We start from the raw sequence: 22,230 nt of genomic DNA, 5'->3' as shown, positions 1-22,230 counted from the left end.
TTTATAATCAGGGACAAATCTGTAAAGACGAGAATGGGGTGTAAAGTTGAAAGCAGAGGTTTAAGCCTCCCTCCCATTAAGATGTAAAGTTAATGATTTGGTATTAAACAGACAGTGAACTGTCCAGGAACTCTCAAGAGTACAGAGACCTCTCTAAAAATGACTTAATAACTGAGAATATAAAAAGGGTAGGCCTCACTGTTGTGAACTGGCAAACCTAATATGGGAGAGAAGATGATAAACAATAAAGTGGACTGGGGCTCACTCCGTGTTACAGCGCTTGCCCAGAAGGTTCAATGCCAGTGCCATTTAAAAAGAAGGAGGAGGAGGAGGAGGAGGAGGAGGAGGAGGAGGAGGAGGAGGAGGAGGAGGAGGAAGGGTCAGACAGAGGGAGAAAGAGGGAGAGAAAGGGAGATGTAAAATTGGGTTCAACTCTTGTCCAAAATTAAACATTTAGAAACACAAATTAAGTTTCTTCTGTACATCAACTTTGGTGCTTTCAAATCTGGCAATACAAAATATTCTGATTTCGTAAAACTATTTTGAAAAAAGAAACTATGTACTATAGTAGCAAAAATGATCAGTTTCTACTTCCAGAAAATTGAAAAACAGGACTATAGAAAAATCCATTCTACACTAAGGGAAAGGGCCACCAACCCATCAAATCTGCATCCATGTTCATGTGACACATGGGAAAACAGGTGAAACTTGGCTAACCCACTTACTAACCTCCAGCAAAGTACAGAATCCACCCAACCTTGTGTCCTCAACTCATTAGTCTAACCAAGTAACTATGGATTCAACAGAAAGCCCAGGGGCATCCAGATCCTCAGGGCCAGCACAGGCTTCCTCAGTGTCCTGCAGCCTCCTTTTCTCACGTTCCATAAATAAATACAAACCCCTCTGTGACAAAGAGAATGTTGTTGGCCCATCCAAATATGCTAGTCTTTCTGAGAGTTGGAATTCACATCATAAATGAACATACTCAAAAGCCTTTAGACCACATCTTTGAGAGTTTATTTCACATAAGTCAGTACATGGCTATCAGCATTTCTCTTACTCTAGCTAGCTCTGAACAGACCTGAGCACAGCTCCAGTAAGCCCTAACAAGGGGCAAGCTTTCCTTCACCTCAGTCTTAAAACAATGCCACCCAAAACGCTAAGCCCACACCACACACTTTTGTGCACATAATTCTAAAGGTAACTGAGGATTTGCTAGACTATGTCTCAACACTGACTTCTTTATAAGAGTCATGAAGCGCCTGTATTTTCTTCCAGGGCTACTTGCACAAGCCAGAGCCAAGCCCATTCTTTAACTGTTCCTTCTTCCAGGTTTCACCAAGTTCAGCTGACAGAGGTGCAAACCCTAATCATCAAAGTAGCCCTTCTTAAACCTTTTCTTTTGTTACCATGAAGTGAAACTGACCTGAAAAAAAAAAAATACTAGTCCTCAACTAACCATCAGCTCCAACAGTGTTATAAACTCTTCCCTAGAAAGCCTTGTTCTCAGGAAAGACCCTCCCGCCCTCCCGCCGCCTTTCACTGGCACCTAGGGCACATTCTAAGTAAAGAGCACCACGTCTCGTTAGCAGTGACCTTGGAGACGTGGTAGTGCTTATACAGGAAACTACTTCTAAATCTAGCTCAAAAAGAAAACTGGCATTGTCAGAAACCAAACTCCTGGGAGACAGCTTTGTTACCACCCACTCTTCAACTGCGACGAGTAACAGCCTAAAACAGTGACTCTCCAGCTAACGTCTAGCAGCTGTGGAAATGAGCATTCTGGGCCCAGTCAGAGATTTTAATACAAGGACTTGACTACTGACACATTAAGAAAAACTGATCTGGCCTCCTTTCAAAGGAAAAAAAGCTCAGCCAGAGGTTATTGTGAGAACTAGCAGGGCACAGAGCTGTGGCAGGGAGACAAGGGCAGTGGCGGGTAGTGGCAGACCCTGAATACACACCGCACCTCCACTGTTCAATTAAAATATATGGCATCAGCAGAGATCCACTTAATCTTTGTCCTCGGAAAAGTCCTGTGTAAGCCCATAAGGCTTGCAGTTCATTTGCAGTAAATGAGAAGCAATAATGTTGGGTAGCCATATTTGCAGTGACTCTAACTTTACCAATCAGATGATTTGCCCTTGTAGAAATCTGCATCGGGGGATACCTTAGAAGCACATATATGGGCATCCATTTCCTAGCAGGGAAGGGAGCAGAGGTAAAAGAGATATGGCAAGGTCAAAGAACAGCTGAAAACACCAGAGTTCCTAATCCCCAGCTTCAAAACATGAGGTCAATTCAGGGCCACCACGATGCTGAAAGATCCCTCGGTATCCAGATTGGTTCTCCAGGCACACCATATCACAAGCCCCCCTAACATGGGGGGAGGGGGTGGATAATGGGGCTTAAGATGTTCAAGCCCTTCTAAAATGGCACACTAGACTTGTTTAGGAAATAATGGCAAGCATTCCCTAAGTCTTGGATTTGATCCTTAGGATAAGAAAATCAGCACATGTTGAATACAGATGCAATTTTCCCAAAAAAAAACTTTTCCAATGCACAGCTGCTTGGATCCATAGAGAGGGACCCCTCACTTACAAAAATCCAACTGTATACACACATATGGATGGGAGAGTCAACATTGTATCCTTGGAATGTTATGGGGTGCTGTGTGTCATGCTGCATGTAAAATCGGGTTAGTTCTACTTCCACAAGAAGCTTTACATACTTGAATTGGTCAGCCCAGCTCATAACAAGCAAACAATGAAAGGCTGCAGGGTTTTAGCTGCACTGAGTCTCTTACTGGCCAGAAACCTCCAATAGCACCAGAGACTAATTTCTATACCTAGGACTGGGAACTCCCTCTGCTACAGGACCGCACTCCTCTACCTGCTCTTCTTTAATGGTAGCTCACCCTGAGGAGCAGACATAACCCAGAGCCCTGCTATTTCTGCATCAGGGCACCCCAGAACTAAGTGTAACTTCACCTGCAAACAAGAATACCTGTTCTAAAGGAACCAGCTACTCTTCTGAGAGGACTGGAGTACAGAAGCAAGGAGAGTGAGGCTAAAAGCTTTCAGAGAGAGGAGGGGGCACCAAGAGCAATCCACCAGGCAGGCCACAGTCAAGCTCTGACAGAAAGAATCCAAGGTGGCTCAAACAGCTGGCAGAACTCAGCCATATGAGCCAGTGATGTAGCACACACTGGAAGGGATGAACAAGGCTCTACGATAGCTTCTTTCCCCCTTATAAGAAATAAGGGGTGAATAAAATGGGCTGCTTTGAATGATGTCAAGTCTCCCTCCTGTTAAGGTGCTAATCTGGACATTCCAAAAGCCAAACCAGCACGTGGCACTGTTCTACCAATCTACCATGCAGAACACATTATTCCCTCCCATTAGCTGCAGGGAAAGGTAAAGAGGGTTCAAAAGGAACAGGGCACCAGTACAGTTTGTACCCCAACTCATGGGGCCTAGGCCTCAAGCCAGAGCCAAAAGCCTGACAAGGGAGCCCTGGGCAGCCACACATCAGCACTCCCTTACAAAGCTCCACCTAAAGCTCTTGCACACCAGTCATTCTAAAACAAGCCATCCAGCTGGAGAAGCAGATGCTAAGCCGGCTCCGTATGAATAAGAACTAGGCTTTCTCCTAATTGCAGCCCACCTTACACAAGGCAGTCAAACACGGAAAGAGTCGAGCCCTCCTGGTCATCAGGAAAGCACCTTCTAGTGGTCAAGTGGCAGAGTCACAGTTAAGGGCCAGTGCCCTCTACCAATCTGCAGCAGCAGATTAAGAACACGGAGCTGCGATGGCAACACATTATATAACGGAGTACCAACTATACGCTAGGCGGTTAGCCTGCAACAGACTTGAAGAAATGAGGAATCTACTTGACCCAGAAAATCAAACTGCATAGAGAGAGAGAAAAAGAAGAAAGGGAGCAAGGAAGCAGAAACTAAAAATTATAAGCATCTAATATGTAGAGTTTCCAGGATCTGCTTTCACCGAAGCCACAAACTCCGAGGACCAGTGTGTAACCAAAAAGATCATGTGATATTTCTGCTTAGCCTTACCAAGTACGCCACATAGTTAAACAAGGACAAACTGACTCCAAGCAGAGAAATGAGAAAGTAAAGTACAGAGTTTCTAGAATGTCTTCCCATCTTAACTGCACAGGAGTCCTGTTGTGAAGAGCCCTATACCAAGGTGAACATAAATAAGACACTTAGCTGGTAGAAGGCAGCCGTACCCCAAACCAGCCGGGCTCACGGTAGTAGGGGAACTAAGAACTATAAAGTGTGATCACCCTATAAAATGACTACAGATTTTCAAAGAAAGGCTAAAATGAACAGTGACACCAAAAATATGCCTGACCAATGGGACTGTCATTTGCTAGGGAAAAGAGAAGTGTGTGTGTCCTTCAGCTCCGAAGAGCCTCTGCTGCAAACAGTGGGGTGAAGCACGCTACTTCATCCATAAACCATCATTCACATGCATGTGAGTGCGCGCACGCACGTGCGTCCTGAAACTATAAACATCTTGTTAATACAAATAATTCCTCAGAATCACAGAATCTATATTATACGAGGAACTTAAATGTTTGGTTTCTAAACAGAACAAAAATCTCCCAGCCCAAAGCTAATTAGCCCACCAAGGATTGAAGCCTACAGCTCTGGCCTGCAAAAATGCAAAGCACTGGATGACTACACTAAACTTGCCTTGAATATAAATGTTACATTTTTTAAAAAAAAAAATGTAATTTGTCTAAACACAGTGTAGGTAGTTCTGCAATCAGCACCTCATAAATAAAGAGAGAAAGATGACGGGAAAGCTCTCTAATTGATTTTAAAATTAGTTCCAGCAAAGAAATAATCTGACAACCAACAAGGTCAACAACAGAAAGTGAAGGAGGAAAAAACTAGGCCTGGGTAAAAAGTACACCTAAAGACATCAATGACCAGCACACCTGAAAGGAAGGCATCTGGAACTCTGAGTAAAAACAGAGGTGTCAGAAGAGTCAGACAGGGACTGATCTTCAAAGACACTAAAACCCTGCAATTAACCCCTTTGGAGGATTGAACTCATGCTGCACTGTTCTAATGGAATATAAATAAAGGGAAAAACTAGACAGGGAGAGGCAGAGCTGGTCAAGCAATGGCAGAAACTAAACTGAAACAGAGTAGGGAAAAGAAGTAGCTGCAAAAATCTAAGCCAGCTGTAAACTACCCAGAAAAACAAGCAACGCAATTAGGGGGCAGGTGGGAAACAGGAAAGCAGAAACTGACTCCTGAGACTTAAGCCCCAGTACATGGGCCCCAGCTGAAAAGACCTTTCAGCGGCAGTCCAGGGGTTAACAGAGGATTGAGAGCGGGTAAAATGATGCCCCCTCAAAAGCAATGTATGGAGTTAAGTCTTATGCCTCAGCATATGGGATTTAAACATTTGATAATTGGCTGCTCTATTCATAGTACTCTACAAGATTCTGAAAGAGGAGATAAGGATGAGAAATGCCACGCCTGGCCTCAGCAGCATTTAGATTTCACAGCAGAAAGTAGGCGTGCACATAAACGTGTGGGGTGTTGGAGAGAAGGAAAGGGCTGTGTGTATACAAGTGTCTGACCTAACAGGATTCTTAAGAATGGAAGCAAGACAGGGAGAGCATTAAGGGGTCAGGAAACAGTAAATGACGGTGCCGCCAAGTCCAAAAACAACAGAAAACTACTACAGCTCAGTGGGGCTGAGAAGCAGGAGGAAACATGAGCACACAGCATGAACAAGATTTAGATAAGTTGAAAATGTAAGACTGTGTGATGGTGATGATTAAAGAAACAGAAGAGAGAGATGGGCTGAAAGAGGTAAATGTACAAGGTTCAGAGGATTAGCCATCAAGACCCACTAGGAGATTGTTAAAATCCTACAAAATATAATATGAAAGAAAGAAGCAAGGGGATCTCTAGCTCAAGGAATGGAAAGAAACTATAATTTATAAGAGGGAGAAAAAAAAGCAAATCAAACGCAACAAGACGGGCGCACGCTGTCTTTTCCAGTTTAAAATACACTGAAAAAGAACAGTGGAGTGTACGTTTTAGGAAACTATCTGCCCATATACCCAATGTCTTGACCTTTTCACCTTGCCCACCAGTAACCTCTCCAGCTGAGAAGCAAATCACAGCAATGTTTCCAGTGATGGCACCTAGATATTAATCTCAGAAAACAGGACATTCTGAAATCTTAAATAGGTGAGCTAAGACTCACCTATCATCTCCTCATAGTAATTTTTTTTCAGCCTTCAATAAAGGAGGTTTCAAGTGTTCACCTCAAAAATGCCCAGATCAAACAATCTGGAAACGGGTACAGAATGCCTCTGCCAGTGCTCTGACACAGACTATGTCTTTTGATCATGTTGCCACGGTCCCCAGATCTCTCCATTGGAAACCGGTGAAATGCTATATCCATTTCAAAGAGCTTCTGCTTGTCTCCAAGGTCCTTAATGCCAAGCTGGAGTCCCTCTCTAATTTGCTGTTTGCCTTATGCTCCCAGTTACAAGCCTGAGATCACAATCAGTGGGTTTATTGGCTTGCCCCACTTTGCTCGGGGACTCAAGTCCCACAACTTTCTCTTGGTATGCATCTTAGGAGCTACATGGTCTGTCTGAGGGTCCAGAGGGACCAGTCACCTATCTTTCAGAAGTCCTAACCAGAAGGAACAGTCTGGGAACCACTCACAATTATGTCTAAATGGCAAAGCACCCCAGGATCTTGCGCAACAACAGAATAATCAAAACTTGAATCAGCCTTGCCTCTGACAAAAAGCCCTCAAGAATCCCAGAGCATCCTGAAAATGCAAATACCTGCCCTGCTGCTCCTCTCTACCAACTGCCTGTCCAAGAGTCCCAGGGGCCACAGGCCTTAGAGAGTAAAGTAAAGGCAGCAAGGGTACAAGAGATTAGAAAGACCCTTCACTGGCCAGGTCATAACTTTTACAGGCCCTGGTGTGAAAGAGCCTCTGTGGTGTGTTCACTGCGAGGAGGCTCAAAAGTAGGGAATGGAAATGGATAGATATCAAAAGCAGTGGGCTACCAGCTGGGAAAGCTTCTCCCCTTGGATTTCCATACTTTCCTGAGTACCAAGCTCACAGACATAGAGTCCAAGAGAAAAGAGGGCGAGCCAGATGTGCTACACAAAGGAACCTGAGAAAAACCTCTGCAACCAAAAGCAAACTTGATCTACTAAATACCTGGGGGCTGGGCAAATGATGTACCAGTTTTTTGAGGTAAATTTCAGCTCCATCTCTCTGTGCCAACTACAATAGCACTGCAAGAGCAGACTTCATGAGGGAATAAGTCAGCCTCTTCACTAGATGCCTGGGGGCTGTTTCCTTTGTCATTAACACTCCAAGTGTAACATAAAGCCCATGGCAGCTCTGGGCAAAGGAGCACTAGGCTTCCCAGTTTCAGATCAAAGCCAAGAGCTCCCTAGGAAGCCCTGAGATTGCACAATGTACTATCTCCTTCAAGGCAGCAGCTCAGAAAAGCCAGAGCCTTTCCCTAACTAAGATTTAGCACTTATTTCTTTATGGCAAACAACTGGATAAAGCAAGCTATGCCTTTAGAGAAACCCTGATGCCTGTACAGGTTCACAAGAGCATCACATGTGAGCTCTAAACAGACTTTCAGCATGAAGGAGTGTCTATCGCCCAAGAGCTGGCAATGGATTCACCTGGAAATCCAGAAGCAAGACCAAGACATGCAGGCACACCCAACGGAAGGCTTCTGAGGAAATACTACATACTCCTGCATTTAACCCTCCCATCACACTGTCCACCAACAAACCAAGCTCCAATAAAATACAGGATCTGCCTGGGCAATACAGGAAAGACTTGGGGAAAAAAAGCTGCTCTAATCTGTGTTTTAAGTGCTTCCTCTAGATCTAATTAGAAAATAACCACAGAGTGGGAGAGGAAAGTATACAGTTAGCCATAGGCAAAACCTTGTCTTCCTGTAAAATTTAAGAAATGGTGCAAGAAAAAGGAAAATTCTACTTTTCCCTATTACCAGCACCTGCCGTGCAATTTCTAGATTTCTCCGAAGATCTGTTTTAGCTGATGATAGGCTACTAAAAATTTCTAGGGAAGGAGGAAGAGAAACGATGAAGAGAATGTGCTCTTTAGTTTTCTAAAAGGCAACGCCATGGGGTCCTCCTCTGGAGCTCAAGAGGCCACCTCACAGTAGAAATTACTTAAGGCCATCTGCCTGCCCATAACAGTGCACACACCCAAGACTTCTCTCCTGTAATCCTTCTAGCTCTGCATCTGCATCCTCTCCCACGCGGTTCTTTTGTTTATATAGGACTCATACCATAAGATATTGGTTATACCTTTCTTCATCTCAAAGCCACTGACCCTCAAGAAAGTACCTGGTAATTAGACAGGGGGTAATTTCCCAAGTGCATGCCTGAAGGCCCTGTATTCCATCCACCACAGACCTTCCTCTCAAACAATCCTCAAGCATTCTGGGTTTCTGCAGTCACATGGCCACTCCCCATTTCCCAAAAATACACCATCTTTTCCTCTGAGATTCTACCAGATCTTGTTCTAACTAGAGCAGGAATATATTTTGTGCGAGCTGTATCTTACACGAGGGCATCAAGCCAAAGGGACGAAGACAGAACTGGAGCTGAAATGCAGCCTCTATTCAGTGTGCCAAGCACACGCACTGACTGACCCGAGGCTTCCGAGGGGAGGGACATCCTTTTCTAACTGGCACTAAGGTATCAAATGACTTAACACAGGGACTAGCCCCCAATAGCTCTACCTTAATTTTTTTTAGTTTTTTATTATTTATTGAAACAGGGTCTCTCTATGTAGCCACCGCTATACTGGAACTCTCTAAGCAAACCAGATTAGCCTTGAACTCAAAAATCCAGCTGCTTCTGCCTCCCAAGTGCTGGGATTAAAGGTGTGTGCCACTATGCCTGCTTCTACCTTGACAATTTGATTGGGCTTCCTGCCTGTCATAGGTAGAAACACTGGAAAGTAGTAAAAGAAACTAGAAACCTGAAACTCAAGAGTATGTCTACTGCCCAGGCTTCACACATCTCTACAAATTACAGTACCCTGGGAACTGGAGATGAGTTTTCTTCCTACACCAATAGTGTAAATTTTTGTTAACTTTAGAATAAATGTAGAAGAGAATCTTGAGCTCTCTGTAAGAGCCCAGGGGGATTCTTTAAGGAGAAAGGCAAACACTCTGAATCTGGAGTAACAGCTACAGTCCTGTTTGTCACACCATTCTCCCCCAGGTCAATTAAGGCTTATCAAAAGAAAATCAGAACTGCTCCTTGTAGATCAGTTTTGTACAAATGTAAATTACTTAAAAAAAACTTGTAAATCAAAACATTGACAGAAGAGTTCTTAAGTCTAAAGACATCTTTCTCCTTGGTTTAAAATTCCTCAAGACAAAACCTAAAAACTTTAAAAGTCTTTGACGTATGACCCTTACCTAATGACCAAGCCGTTTGCTTCCAACCCTAGCATCTACGTATCTGCTAGTCTATTCGTGCTTAAACAAAAATAACTTCAGGGCTGGAGAGATGGCTCAGTGGTTAAGAGCACTGTCTGCTCTTCCAGAGGTCCTGAGTTCAATTCCCAGCAACCACATAGTGGCTCCAAACCATCTGTAATGAGATCTGGCGCCCTCCTCTGGCGTGTGGGTATACATGGAGGCAGAAAGTTGTATACATAATAAATAAATAACTTCAAGTTTGTCACAAGGCCCTCATGGTGTATCCTGAACTGTTCCCAGGACCTGTACATGCCCTGGCCCTGCCTATAGTTTCCTATCATCCAGGTGGCACACCACTGAAACGCTATCCTCAGTGGCTATCCATTCTGTTACCACAAATTCACCTGATTCTTGTCATTAATGTTTCCAGAAAAGATATTGTCCCCTCCCCATTTTTAACTAACTTCTAACTACCCTTCAAGCTTTAAATAAGTGTCATTTCTTCAAAGAAACTCAGATTATACACTGTCCCTAAATTTTAAGCTTTTGTACAGCACTTAGTAGCAAATTATTTATATACTTCTACTAAATCTCAAAGTTCGTGAGAGGAGCGATGGCATATCCCAAAACAATACCAGGTGGCCATCAAACACTGATGGCGACTAGCCTCTTCATCTCGGCTTTTCAGGCAGTTCTGTCCATCCAAGTAGCCGCTAGCCTCATGCAGCTACTTAAATATTAAATGAAGCCAGAAAGAACTGAAATGAGGTATGAATGTAAACTATAAACCAGATTTCAAAGGCTTGGGGGGATGACAAGAATTTACTTAGTAATTTAGTTTTTAGGTGTAACTAACTAAAATTGAGAAGAACAAATGTAACTGGCTTGTGTGGCTTGCATGATAGGTCTTCAGTGCCTTTCCTCACAAGTGCTTACTTCTCATCTTTGAATACAAACAGTTTCTTAGGGAAATACCAGAACAGCCAGTCATGCTCAGGGATGCTATGTCACTGACTACTGGGATCCCTTCGTACAATCTTCTAGAGGAATTTAATGGACAAATAATGACAATCAGTCTTCATTTCTCTCAAAGCCATATGTCACAGACTATTATAGCTGAGCTTTACTTGGAACTTTCTTAAAATGAACTAAGAGCTCAGGAGTGAATAGAAAGAGAAGGGGGTTGGGAAGCAGGCAAAAAAAAAAAAGAGAGAGAGAGACAGACATAGCTCATTTTGGTAGGAAACAAGAAATGTTATATAACCAGAATTCAGTCTGAGTTAGGAAAATCAAAAACAAAAAAAATCAACAACTGCCCATCAACCACTAGGCTAGAGGAAAGTATCTTTCACCAGCTGGGGAGCTCCAAATGAACCTGGAAAAACTTGAGTTCTCAGTAGGTTAGCTCCTTCTTCAAAAAACCTATTATTCCACCTAAGCTCAATACCACCCATCCCCTAAAACTGCTTAGGATCCAGCCACATAGTCTACATTAACATAATGCTTTAGCTAATGATGCAGACATAAAAATTAACATTCAGGAATTTCCAAGTTGTGGTTGCTGTGGGAACCTTAATTCCAACTTCAGGGCACAGATGCAGACTCGCGCACACTCCCAATCCTCATCAAACTAGAAATGTATATTTACTCTGTGCAATGAGGCACAGCTACAGTTACTGAGACAACCTCATTTTGGCATGTCTAAGCTTTCATGCATTTAAATTCTCAACCTTGCCACGGTACTGTTTGCTGCCTCCTCTACAAAGAAAAAGAAAGCAAATGAACTGATTGGCCAGACATGAAATCACCCATTCTGTATGTTTTTTATGCATGATCTGATTCAGAAGACAATCATGATTTTGATTTTACTCTGAAGGGCTGTCTATAAAGTCCTACACAAATGGAAACGGGGTTTGAAACTCAGCTTGTAAATGCGCTACAACATGTGTGTGCACAAAAAACAATGGAAGAGCAAATTTCACATCTTTAGAACCTCAAATGAGATAAACAAAAAATGCAGATATCTACAAAACTAATTTCAACCATGATGTTTAATTTCTAAAAACTGCCCTCTCACACTAGTTTTCACCCAAGGCCTAATTCTATAACCAGTCAACATAAACACTGAAGTGAGCAAGAGTGATGGCAAGACAAAACCAAACCCAAATATTCTCAATCCTTATCCCTACCACCTCAAATGTCAGAATTATAGGAAGAAAATAACCACAAAATCTAACTTCAATCTGCCTACCTGTACACTGATGACCAACTCTTGTTGGAATTTCATCTAAAGCATAATTTCTTAGAACTGAACTCACTCAAATCATATGATCAGGCAAGCATTCATTCATTCAAGGATTTAGCAAATAGTACAAAACAATAAAGATAGTAAACATTTGTAGAAAGTAAGCAGGTAACCCCAAGGAGCATAAACACAGATTCATTTTTTTCCCTAAAGCAAAGACATAAGGAACTACCAAACCAAAATGACCATCAAAAGCAGGCCCTGTAAGTTGAGTTCAGAATTTCTCCATCTTATTCTCTCAGAAATAGCAAGGTCTTCTTCAAATAAAATGCACCCGCTATCTCAAATATACCAGTCCTAACAGCTCTCAGCTCCCGGGGGAGGAGTGCCAATAGTGATTATTTGAAATGGGACAGAGCAGAGGCTATGGTTTGAGCTGCAAATATAAAGGCATAATACTTGCACAATTTCAAAGACTTATCCTTTCACATATTTACATACGAATATTATAGTTAACTAATTTTCTGGCTTCTCTACTTGTGCAGAAGTGCAAAACCTTCCTGAGTGATTTCAATAAGAGTATCCCCCCTCCACATTTATGTATTTGAACACCTGGTCCTCAGTTAATGCCGATATTTTGGAGAAGTCTAGGAAGTACCTTGCTAGAAGAAATATGCCGCTGGGTGTTGGCTTTCACATTCCAAAGTCTCGTGCCCTGTGTGCATGTTCTTACTCCTCAACCCTCACCCCTGTGCATGCAGTTCAAGAGGTGAGCATTCAGTTCCGGCTGCCATTGCTGCTTGCTGCCATGTTTCCCATCATGACAGAATAGAATCGTATTCCTCTAAAACTAGACATCAAAGAAACCCTTCCTTCTGGAAGTTGACTCAGTCATGATGTTTTCATCACAGTAATAGAAAACTCACTAATTCACTTCCCGGTCTCACCTGTACGTTGTCTCCCTCCAACCTTGGTGGTCGGATGCTCGACAGGTGGATGGTCTTGTAGACTCCAGAATTCAGCTTCACAACAATGGCATCAGCATTTAAAACCTGCATTACCTGTAAGTAAGAAGGCAAAAATGCTTAAAGTGGCTTCAGTAGTCCTTGTTACACAGCAGAGTCAGGCCCACCACAGGCAGATACGAAAGATGAGATAAGCAGCCATATACGGTAATCAATTCCCAAAGACCTTATGATAATCTCTCAATAAAACAGAAGTTATTTCATTCAGAAATATGATCCATCTTTATTTCTTGTGCTTACCTGTAAGGCTGAAAGACTGACTAGAAACCTGAGCCAGATGTGATCGTTCAAGGTTATAATCTAAACCCTCAGAACACTGGTATAAAAGGACCACTGTGAGCTTGAGGCCAGTGAGGGCTATACTGTAAGTTCCAAAATGAGACATCCATGGCTAGACAGTAAACACTGTGTTTAAATAAGAATAAAAGTCTTTTTTAAAAAATCTAAATCCAGTCTATACTAAAAATTTTCTTGATCCAAGTTTAAAACTAAATATCAAAGTTCTAACTCAAGAGGCAAAGGGCAAAGGTTGAATTAGAAAATGGTACCCCTCTCACTGCATGAGAAAAATCTAAATAAAATGCCCCAATAGAGAGCAGGAAAATCAAAGACAAGTGAAGGACAGAAAGAACTGTCAGTTCAGCTCAGGGAAGGAGCCGCTTAGCTGTTAATCTCACAGGCAGAAACATTAAATTGCTAATATACTGCCTCAGCTACTCCACAAGCCATCTTTTTAGAATGCTACTATGGACATGTCTGGTTTTAGAAACCAAAAATCATTAACATTGCACCCCGCTCTCAGCTGAAAACGATTAACTTCCAGTCTCGGATACAAGGATATCTATTTGAAGGGCAAAAGCAAAAATATTTCTCTGTGAAGGTTAGAACATCTGTACACCAGTATGTACAGAATAAAATGCCATTCACACTGGGATAGTACCACATCACGGTACAACCAGAACCTGTGATAATGGCCACCAATCAACAATTCACCCAATTATATCCAGACCCTGTTGTTTTAAGGCTGTTTGGGATTTTTTTCTTCTTCTTCTTCTTTCTTTGCAAGCATTACAAGTAGCTACTGACTACAAAATATTGTCACCATCCATTCCATTTGCAGAGTAAAAATCAGGCTCTTCCATGCTTCAATCAGCAACCACCAAGTGGCTGAATTACAGGGTCAGCTGCCACAAAAGGAGGAAAGACTGGCAAAATTTCTTTCCTCTTGTATGCATGAAACAAAAGCAGCTAGACAGTTCGTTGTCATAATGGACAGCACACTGGGAATGTCTTAGGGGGGCCTATTTAATGGAAGATTCTTCAGCACAAAATACATTCATTTTCAGACTCATCCAAAAACAGCTATTCTCCACCTTTACAAAGAACCAGCCAATCACAAACCAAAAAATAAATAGATGATAGAGAGATAGAGAGATAGAGAGATAGATAGATAGATAGATAGATAGATAGATAACAGACAGAATAAGGGATGCTCTAAGGGAAAATCTTAAGAACAAGCAAAAACAAGCAAAACCCAAAAACAAATTAGAAAATGTGTACAACATAAAATGGCAGTAGCTAAGTACCATCAGACAGAAAAGAAGGAAAAAAGAAGACAGTTAAAACCAAACTGTGTGTCGATCCACAGAAGGCTGATTATGGCTGGCGAAAGGAAAGATCTAGGTTTGATCATTATGAGTAATGGAAGTCGCAGGGAAAAAAAGGCCAGCGGTCAGAAAGATAATGAAAGATCTAACCCAGACTAATGGAAACTAGGAATTAGTATTTATCTACTATGTGTTAAGATGAACCTGAAACTCTGAAAGCAGCAAAAGGCAGTATTAAGTGGTCATCGTTATTTTACTATATACTCACAGCAAATCTGAGTCCAGAGAGTTAACCCTAAAATACAGAGATTCTCCTGGTCAAAAACTTAAAAATCAGACATAAATAAATAAATATATATCATAAAGTCAAACTAGGACCAAGTTAGGGCTGGTTATCAGAACTTGGTAGTATCAAAGGGTATAAGACCCTCCAAATCCAAGAGTTTCCTTTATCAATTAAAAAAAAAAAGCCATGAGGAGCTTAGATACTGCCTATGAGATACAACCAAAAATATAAATTCAATTACAGGAACCAAAAGAAAACCTCTATGTATGTTACCATCTAGACATATTAATGCCAAGAAAAACTCCTCAATAAAATATATTCCCAAAGCTATCAAGAATGGCTAGCAGGCCCAAACACAAAAGGTCCAGTGACTTGTCTATCTTTCCAACCCCTCACTTGTGTGAAAAGAAAACAGGTGACAGACAGGACACCTGACGTATGTGGGCTCCATGATGTATGCTATTCTGCAATTCTAACTGCAAACCACAGAGGAGAAAAAAAAACTCCTCTAAGCCATACCAAGCAAGACAGCTACTATTCCAGCTAACAATGCCTTCAAAAGGATAACCACGGGTAAATAAGGTAATCTTCAGTCATCTCAAATGCACACATCTCACAATATTTCCAAAATCTTACTCTTGGACAGATCGGTACTTACTCCCAAACTGAAATTAACCCTTATTAAATTGTCAGTTGCCAAAAACATGCAGAACTTCCTTATACTAAGACATGAGAAATTTCTGGACAGCCCTGGCTTTCGAGCATGCTCAGAGAGCAATGACACAAGGAAAAGTAGCACAGTGTCACACGTTCACCCTGACTCCAGAATGTGACAAGGTTAGTATTCATCACCCCTTATAACATGATAATGATAGCAGCAAATGGATTCTAAAAGCTTAAATTTTAGACCACAGTAGCAGACTCTCTGCTTTGGCATATCCCTGATTAGCAACCTCCTCTTCAGAACTGCACACTCTGGCGCTGCCAGGGATGCAAGGCTTAGCTTTCTGAGAGAGAGCAGGAGGGAAGAAAGGAAGTTGGGGGAGGGGAGGACTTTCTATTTCTCTGTAAACTGTGTCATTACTGCCTAGAGAATAAGCAAATGCTTACAGAAACAAGGAAGAAGCGGTAAAATACGAGATATAGACACACACTGTGCGATAAGTAAAATACAGAGTGGCTCAACTCAGTTATGGACCACACTCTTCAGATAACTCAAGTGTGCTCCCACAGCTCGCTTCCACTAGAAGTACGATCTCTAACCAAGCCATCCTCATGCAGGCGCACCAAGAGATCACCCAAGGCTCAGGAGCAGAAATCTATAAGGAACAAGTCACCATCTGGACTCAAGATTAGATGCACTAAATCCAATTCCTTCCGCATCATTTGAAGTCCAGTTGTAACCGGAAAAATGTCTTCGTGATGGTAAGGGATAGGCTAAAGGCTACCAAAAGTCAGGAGAACTACAGAGCTGTGTCAGGGGAAAGAAATATTGATCCCTTTCTTTGGCCCCCTGCCACACTGCCTATTTGCACAGCCCCCTACGATGCTATTAGACCAAGGGCCACAGCTAGAACTCTGCAGCGTGCATCAGATGGCAAAGCCTGCCTTACAACAGCTCTCTGGGCTATGGACACTCTGAGTGACAGCCCAGACACAGTCAACAATAGCTCTCATACTACTACCAATCTCAGTACCACAAAGAAGCAAAGCAAGCATCAACCCAAATAGGGATTCTACAGATATAGCCACAATACACACCCTTTACCTCACCAATATTGTGACATATGGCTGTTTCTCCTGCACCCTAGCACTGTGTGCTATGTCTGGTCTCCCTGGTTCATCACAGAAGTACAAATGCAATCTTGCTTTTTTTTTAAAAAAAAAAAAAAAGTAAATAATCAGAAAAACATCCCGTAATAAGCAAATTAAGCACAATCATACCAAATACTATCATAGATAACTAAAAGGAAAACACACATCAGACAAAATTCCTATGAGCAACATCCTACAAAATACCTCACTGCTTCTCAAAATGATCAAAGTCACAAGGAAAACAAGGAGAGGCTGAGAAGCTATAAGGAGGTAAAGTATCCAAATTTAATGTTACTGAAAGAGAAAAAATACTTTACAAGAAATCTAAATGATATAATAATGACTTTAATTAATACCAACAAATCAATACTGGTTCATTAATTGTAAAATACCAAAGGCTGGCGATGAATATGTGGACTCTTGGCATTGTTTGTTCTGAAATGATCCTAAGAATCCTCTTAAATCTCTTCTCATTCACATCTGCAAACTGTACTGCTAATGAAATCTTCTGTAAGTCTTAGCCTATGTACACTGCAGAGGAGGCTAATATTCCTGCCAAAGTATCCCTATACTTCCTTTCCTTATGCAGGCCTTTGATAAGGTCAGGCAAGTAACAAATTTTTCATTTCTTTGTTTTCTGAGGTCTCTGTGTGACTGCTTGGGAATATACTGGCCTGTTTAGACCACACCAAACATATTAAGTATCTTTGCTTAAAATTTTAACATAAAGCCATTTCCGTTCAGCATAAAACTAGAAAATAGGCAAGAAAAACAAAAGGCATAAAAATTATAAGAATATAATAAAATTAGAATGCTCACAAAACATAAGAAGAAAACTCAAAGATTCAACAAATATTTAACAAACAAATTAATTAATTAAGTAGTGGAAGACAAAATCAGCTATTTCTATTAGCAATAACATCTGAATTTCATCCCAAATAGCGAGTACCACAAAGAACAAAATCCTCAGGAATAACAAGATGTTAAGAAAGAAAGAAAGAAAGAAAGAAAGGAAGGAAGAAAGAGAAACTTGTACAATGCCAATTATAAAACATTGTTGAAGGAGCTGGAGGAATGACTCAATTAGGAAAGTGCTACCTGTGGAAGCATGAGGACCTCAGTTGGGATCACCCCTACCTTCGTAACACCCATGTAAAAAGCCAAGTGTGGCAGCACATGCCTGTAATGTGTGCACATGCACACATTAACCATTTACACAGGAAAAAAACTATTAGACAAGCCGGGCGGTGGTGGCACACGCCTTTAATCCCAGCACTCAGGAGGCAGAGGCAGGTGGATCTCTGGGAGTTCAAGGCCAGCCTGGTCTACAAGAGCTAGTTCCAGGACAGGCTCCAAAGCTACAGAGAAACCCTGTCTCGAAAAACCAAAAAAAAAAAACAACAACAACAACAAAAAACCAAAAACAAACAAACAAACAAACAAAAGTTAGACAGCAAAGATAAATAGTAACACATCCCATGATTATGGATTAGGAGATCTAAAACTGCCGATATGCTAATATTATTTTTGGTGGGTTGTTTGTTGGTTTTGTCAATTTGTGAATTTAATGCAATCCTATAAATACATCTGCTTTCTTTTCTCTTAAGATGCAATGCTTCACAGATTTACATATAATCCTTATTAGAATACTATTGTCAACTTGACACACTCTACAACCAACCCGGAGAGTTGCTGAGCACACCTGGGAGCCATTCCTTAAGTGGGTTACCTGAGATGGGAGACATCACCACCACCACAGCCTAGGTTCTGGACAAAATGAAAAGGAGATGAGAAGCTAGGCACCGGCATGCATGCATTCGTTGCTGTCTTGTTCTCACTGGGCCTATACTAAGACTAGTGCCCTCAGACTCGGTCTCTGTAAGAACTCCCTTGCCAGGATAACTAGGAGCTAAATAAAGCTCTAGTAGTTGCTTTTAGTCAGAGTTTTACCACAAAAGAAAAGGAGCCAAGAGAGAAATCGGTAGCAGAGGTGGGACCGCTGCTGTGATGAACAGAACTGTGTGGTTCTTAGGCCACATGTGGAAGCGTTTGGTACTGTAAGCTAGAAAAGCCAGTGAAGGCTAGAAGTATCCACTGTTTTCCCGTGTGTATATGCAGCGTGACAACTGTGTCACATTTCTACCTTGCCTCCCTGGCAGTGGACTGTATGTTGAATTGTGAGCTATCTCTCCAACGAATTGGCTGTCAGGGTATGTATCAGAGTGACAAGAAAAAAAGCATGATAACAAGCCAATTGGGGTGCATCTTGCAGTTTTACTACATGTGCCACTTAAAGGAGCAACAAAAGAGGTTTGATGGGTTGTTCCTTGTTTGATTTTGGCTTGCAGAAATTAAAAAAAAAAAACTGTAACAAAATTCATACTGGATCTCAAAGGACCCAAAATAGGCAAAAACTAGATGATGCATGATTCTTTATCTCAAAACTTACTACAAGGCTACAATATAGAAAGCATACAGTACTGTCATGAAAACTTGCAAGTCAGACCAATGGAATAGTGCAAAAATGCATTATGTGATCAAAAGGCTACTGACAAGAATGAAAATTCAGTACATGAAAAAAGATAGTCTGCAAAAAAAAAAAAAAAAAAAAAAAACACCCGGAAGATAGAGACATGCATGAAGCAATGAACTGGCTCCTTGCCTAGTGCCACACTAAGAACTGACTCAAACTGGATCCATCACTTAAATCTTAGAATTTAATCAATCACTTTTAAATCTTAGAAGAAATTTGCAGAGCAAAGGCTTCACTATTTTGCATCTGGCAACGATCTATTAGGTATAAAACCAAATCAGACTGCCTAAAAATTAAAAATAAACAAAAACAACCACTGTGCTCCCAAAGCACAACAATAAAAGGTCAACCTACAAAATGTGAGATATTCTAAATCATGTATCTGACAATGAGTTTAATAGCCAGAATATTTGCAAAACTCCTAAAACACAACAACAAAACCAAGCAGTCCAATTAAAAATAAGCAAAAACCCAGGGTTCAATACCTAGCACTATGAACAATTTTTGAAAACTGAAAAACAGGCAAAGGACTTTGACATTTCCCTAAAGCAGCCCACAGAAATAGACGAGCAGAACTCAACACCACTAATCACTTAGGTTAATGTAAAGCAAAATTATAACAAGTAATAATTTTGTTATTTGGATGACTTCTCCAAGAAAATAAACCTGGGTAGAGGATCTCAGAAACACAATTAAATGATATAGCTGTGATGCTAAATAACTCTTGAACTGGAAGCACAGCAATATGGTGAGTGTGTCAAAATCAATTCCGTGCTAGCTAAGTGATTCCATTCTAGCAGACCCATGCTGTATCCATTGCCACCTTACAACCTGATCTCCAATGTTGGCCTAGGCTACCTCTGCCAATCAACTACTTGGGCTCTCGGACAAAAGTCTCAAAGGATAAGCTTGAAGGATGGATAGCGTCACATCCTTCCAAAGCACAAAGGTGGCTGCTGCTTGTTTATGTTATCAAAGAGAACAAACATGAGGTCTCTAACAAGTGGAGCAGTGAGAAGATATCTCTTGGGGACAAGCTCTTTTCCCTTCCCCCCAACAACGCTATTCAGGTCTGTGAAATCTGCAATGCTCACAGATCCAGCAGTAGGGACAGAGAAGCCAAGCCACGTGCTCAGGGGACCATATGGCTACAAACTGCACAGATCAGCTAAAACGCCACAGGGAAGGCAGGCAGGGAACTGGCAGGCCACAACAGGCACAAAAGTCTCAGGCAGGCTCAGCTAATCGCTGTGAAGGGGACATGCCTCTCTGCTAACCTGGAGAGACAAGAAGAGCCCTCTTTCGCAGTTCTTTGTTTGAGGGATAAAACCTCTTAAGCAGATGATGGAACCAATCTTTCAACAGGCCACATATAACAAGAAAACCCTTAGTTGAGTTTCAGTTCATAGTGAACTTCTTGACAAACTCTCCAGAAATCAGCTGTCACACCTCAAAGTATCCTGTGAGGAAGTCAAGAGTTATCCTTGCAAGGATTTCCAGTTATTTTAGTCATGTCCTATACAATTAAAACCTTTAAACTGGGTAACTGTAGAAGGAAGAGCCCCGTTTGGAATAGACTGGCAGGCCTGTGGACTTCAGGCTGTAGATGAGGGCCTTTGTTCAACTTCCTTGAAAATTTACTGGGCACCTTTCTTTTGTTTGGGCTGGAGAGTGCAAGGGGTGTTGGAAATGGGACTGAGGATTGAACCTAGGCCCACATAAGTGCTTGAAAACATCCTACCAATGAATCACACCCCAACCTCTTAACATTTTCAATTGTTCAAAAATGACTGTCAACCCACAGTTGGTTTGGGGTTACCAAAAGAGGCAGCCTGCAAAGCATCAACAGATTTATTATGTTCTCCTGTCAGAAAAAGTTAGCCAGTATTTCCTCGGGCACATATTAAAAATTAAGGCTGCTTCTATCAAGTAATATTTCTGAAGACCTATTTACAAATATGTTCCAACCACCTCTAAGGCAATAACTATCATTTATAGATACTTACTACACTCTCTAAATATGGGAAAAATTACCGGCTTACATGAATAGCAACCTTCTGGAGATTGGTTAAATAAATTACAGTATAGCTTTACAATGAGATATTAGGTACCTATTAAGGAAGTTGATCCAAACACTTGCTTTGTTTCCTTCTCTAAACAACTATTTTTTAATTAAAAAAATTTAAAGAATATGTTTAACATTTACATAAGCTCAAGAATATAAAGATAATTGGAGAGACAAATACTGCAAAAGATCCTGAAAGTTGGTGGGTAAATGGATGAGCATCTGACTCCTGAGCCAGAAGTGAGGAAACTCAAGAGTCAACCTAATAATATATTAAGCAGAGCCCCAGCTGCCCGGAAAGACTCGGGAACTACCAAATCAGGCATCTTAAGAAACAACCAAGGGGCTGAACACCAGGATTGGCTTCAAATCTCTGAAACAGCTGTTAAATTTCAAGACATATGCCTAAAACCCAATTTCGATGCTTACAACTTAGTATTTTAAAACCTTATTCTTAAATGACAAGGTTTATCAACTACCCAAAAAGCCTCTAATATGAAAACTAAGGAGCCAAAATAACTAACATGAGGACACAAAGAACATGAAGGAAAACTGCAAAATAATCAAAGGTATTTCCTCAGACAGCTAAGAGATGGGATAAATTCTAGAAGTTTGATTTAAATAGCCGTGATAGAAGAGATGCATTCAAAGAACAGATGAAATTCATGGGACGGGGGGAAATCACACATGCCTATAGTCACAGCACTCCTTGGAGGCTGAGGCAGGAGGATCTCAAGTTCAAGGCAAGCCCAGATGATCTAATACAACCTTCATCTCAAAAGCAATAATACAACATTTTTTTAGAAACAAAGAAAACAGGAAGGGAAGATCCAAACACTAGCCACGAAGAACACCATACAAATGAGAAAAGGTCTAGAAAGGGAGAACAGAGAAAATAAATGAAAGGCGGCAAAGCAGTTTAAAAAGACTGAAGGTCTAGACTCTCAAGGACAATGTTACATCATCATGACACCAGAATACCAGGCTTAAAACAACTGGATAATTCCTTTTAGGAAAAAAAAGAACCATACATGGTGGAAAATATCAGTCATTTCAGATCACAAAAAGGGGGGGAGGGGGAGGAAAAACAAACAACGACAAAACCCTAGAAACTAAGGACAACTGAGCAATACTGTATCAATTCTCGTG

At 41.3% G+C, this 22,230-nt stretch overlaps 1 protein-coding gene across 1 annotated transcript in view; it reads right to left on the bottom strand.

Annotated features, from left to right (window-relative positions):
- Snd1 (staphylococcal nuclease and tudor domain containing 1) overlaps positions 1-22,230 on the bottom strand; it is a 403,901-nt gene that overhangs the window by 328,229 nt on the left and 53,442 nt on the right. Inside the window, exon 10 of the mRNA XM_041675559.1 lies at positions 12,698-12,811. Within this exon, the coding sequence (XP_041531493.1) occupies positions 12,698-12,811 (114 nt within the window). The remainder of the gene's footprint in view (positions 1-12,697; positions 12,812-22,230) is intronic.

Source organism: Microtus oregoni, unplaced genomic scaffold, assembly GCF_018167655.1.
Source record: "Microtus oregoni isolate MIOR12 unplaced genomic scaffold, Mior012 000026F_ref0000081, whole genome shotgun sequence".
NCBI classification, from domain to species: domain Eukaryota; kingdom Metazoa; phylum Chordata; class Mammalia; order Rodentia; family Cricetidae; genus Microtus; species Microtus oregoni.
The sequence above is the reverse complement of the archived record's forward strand: the minus strand, read 5'-3'. Positions and strand labels throughout refer to the sequence as shown.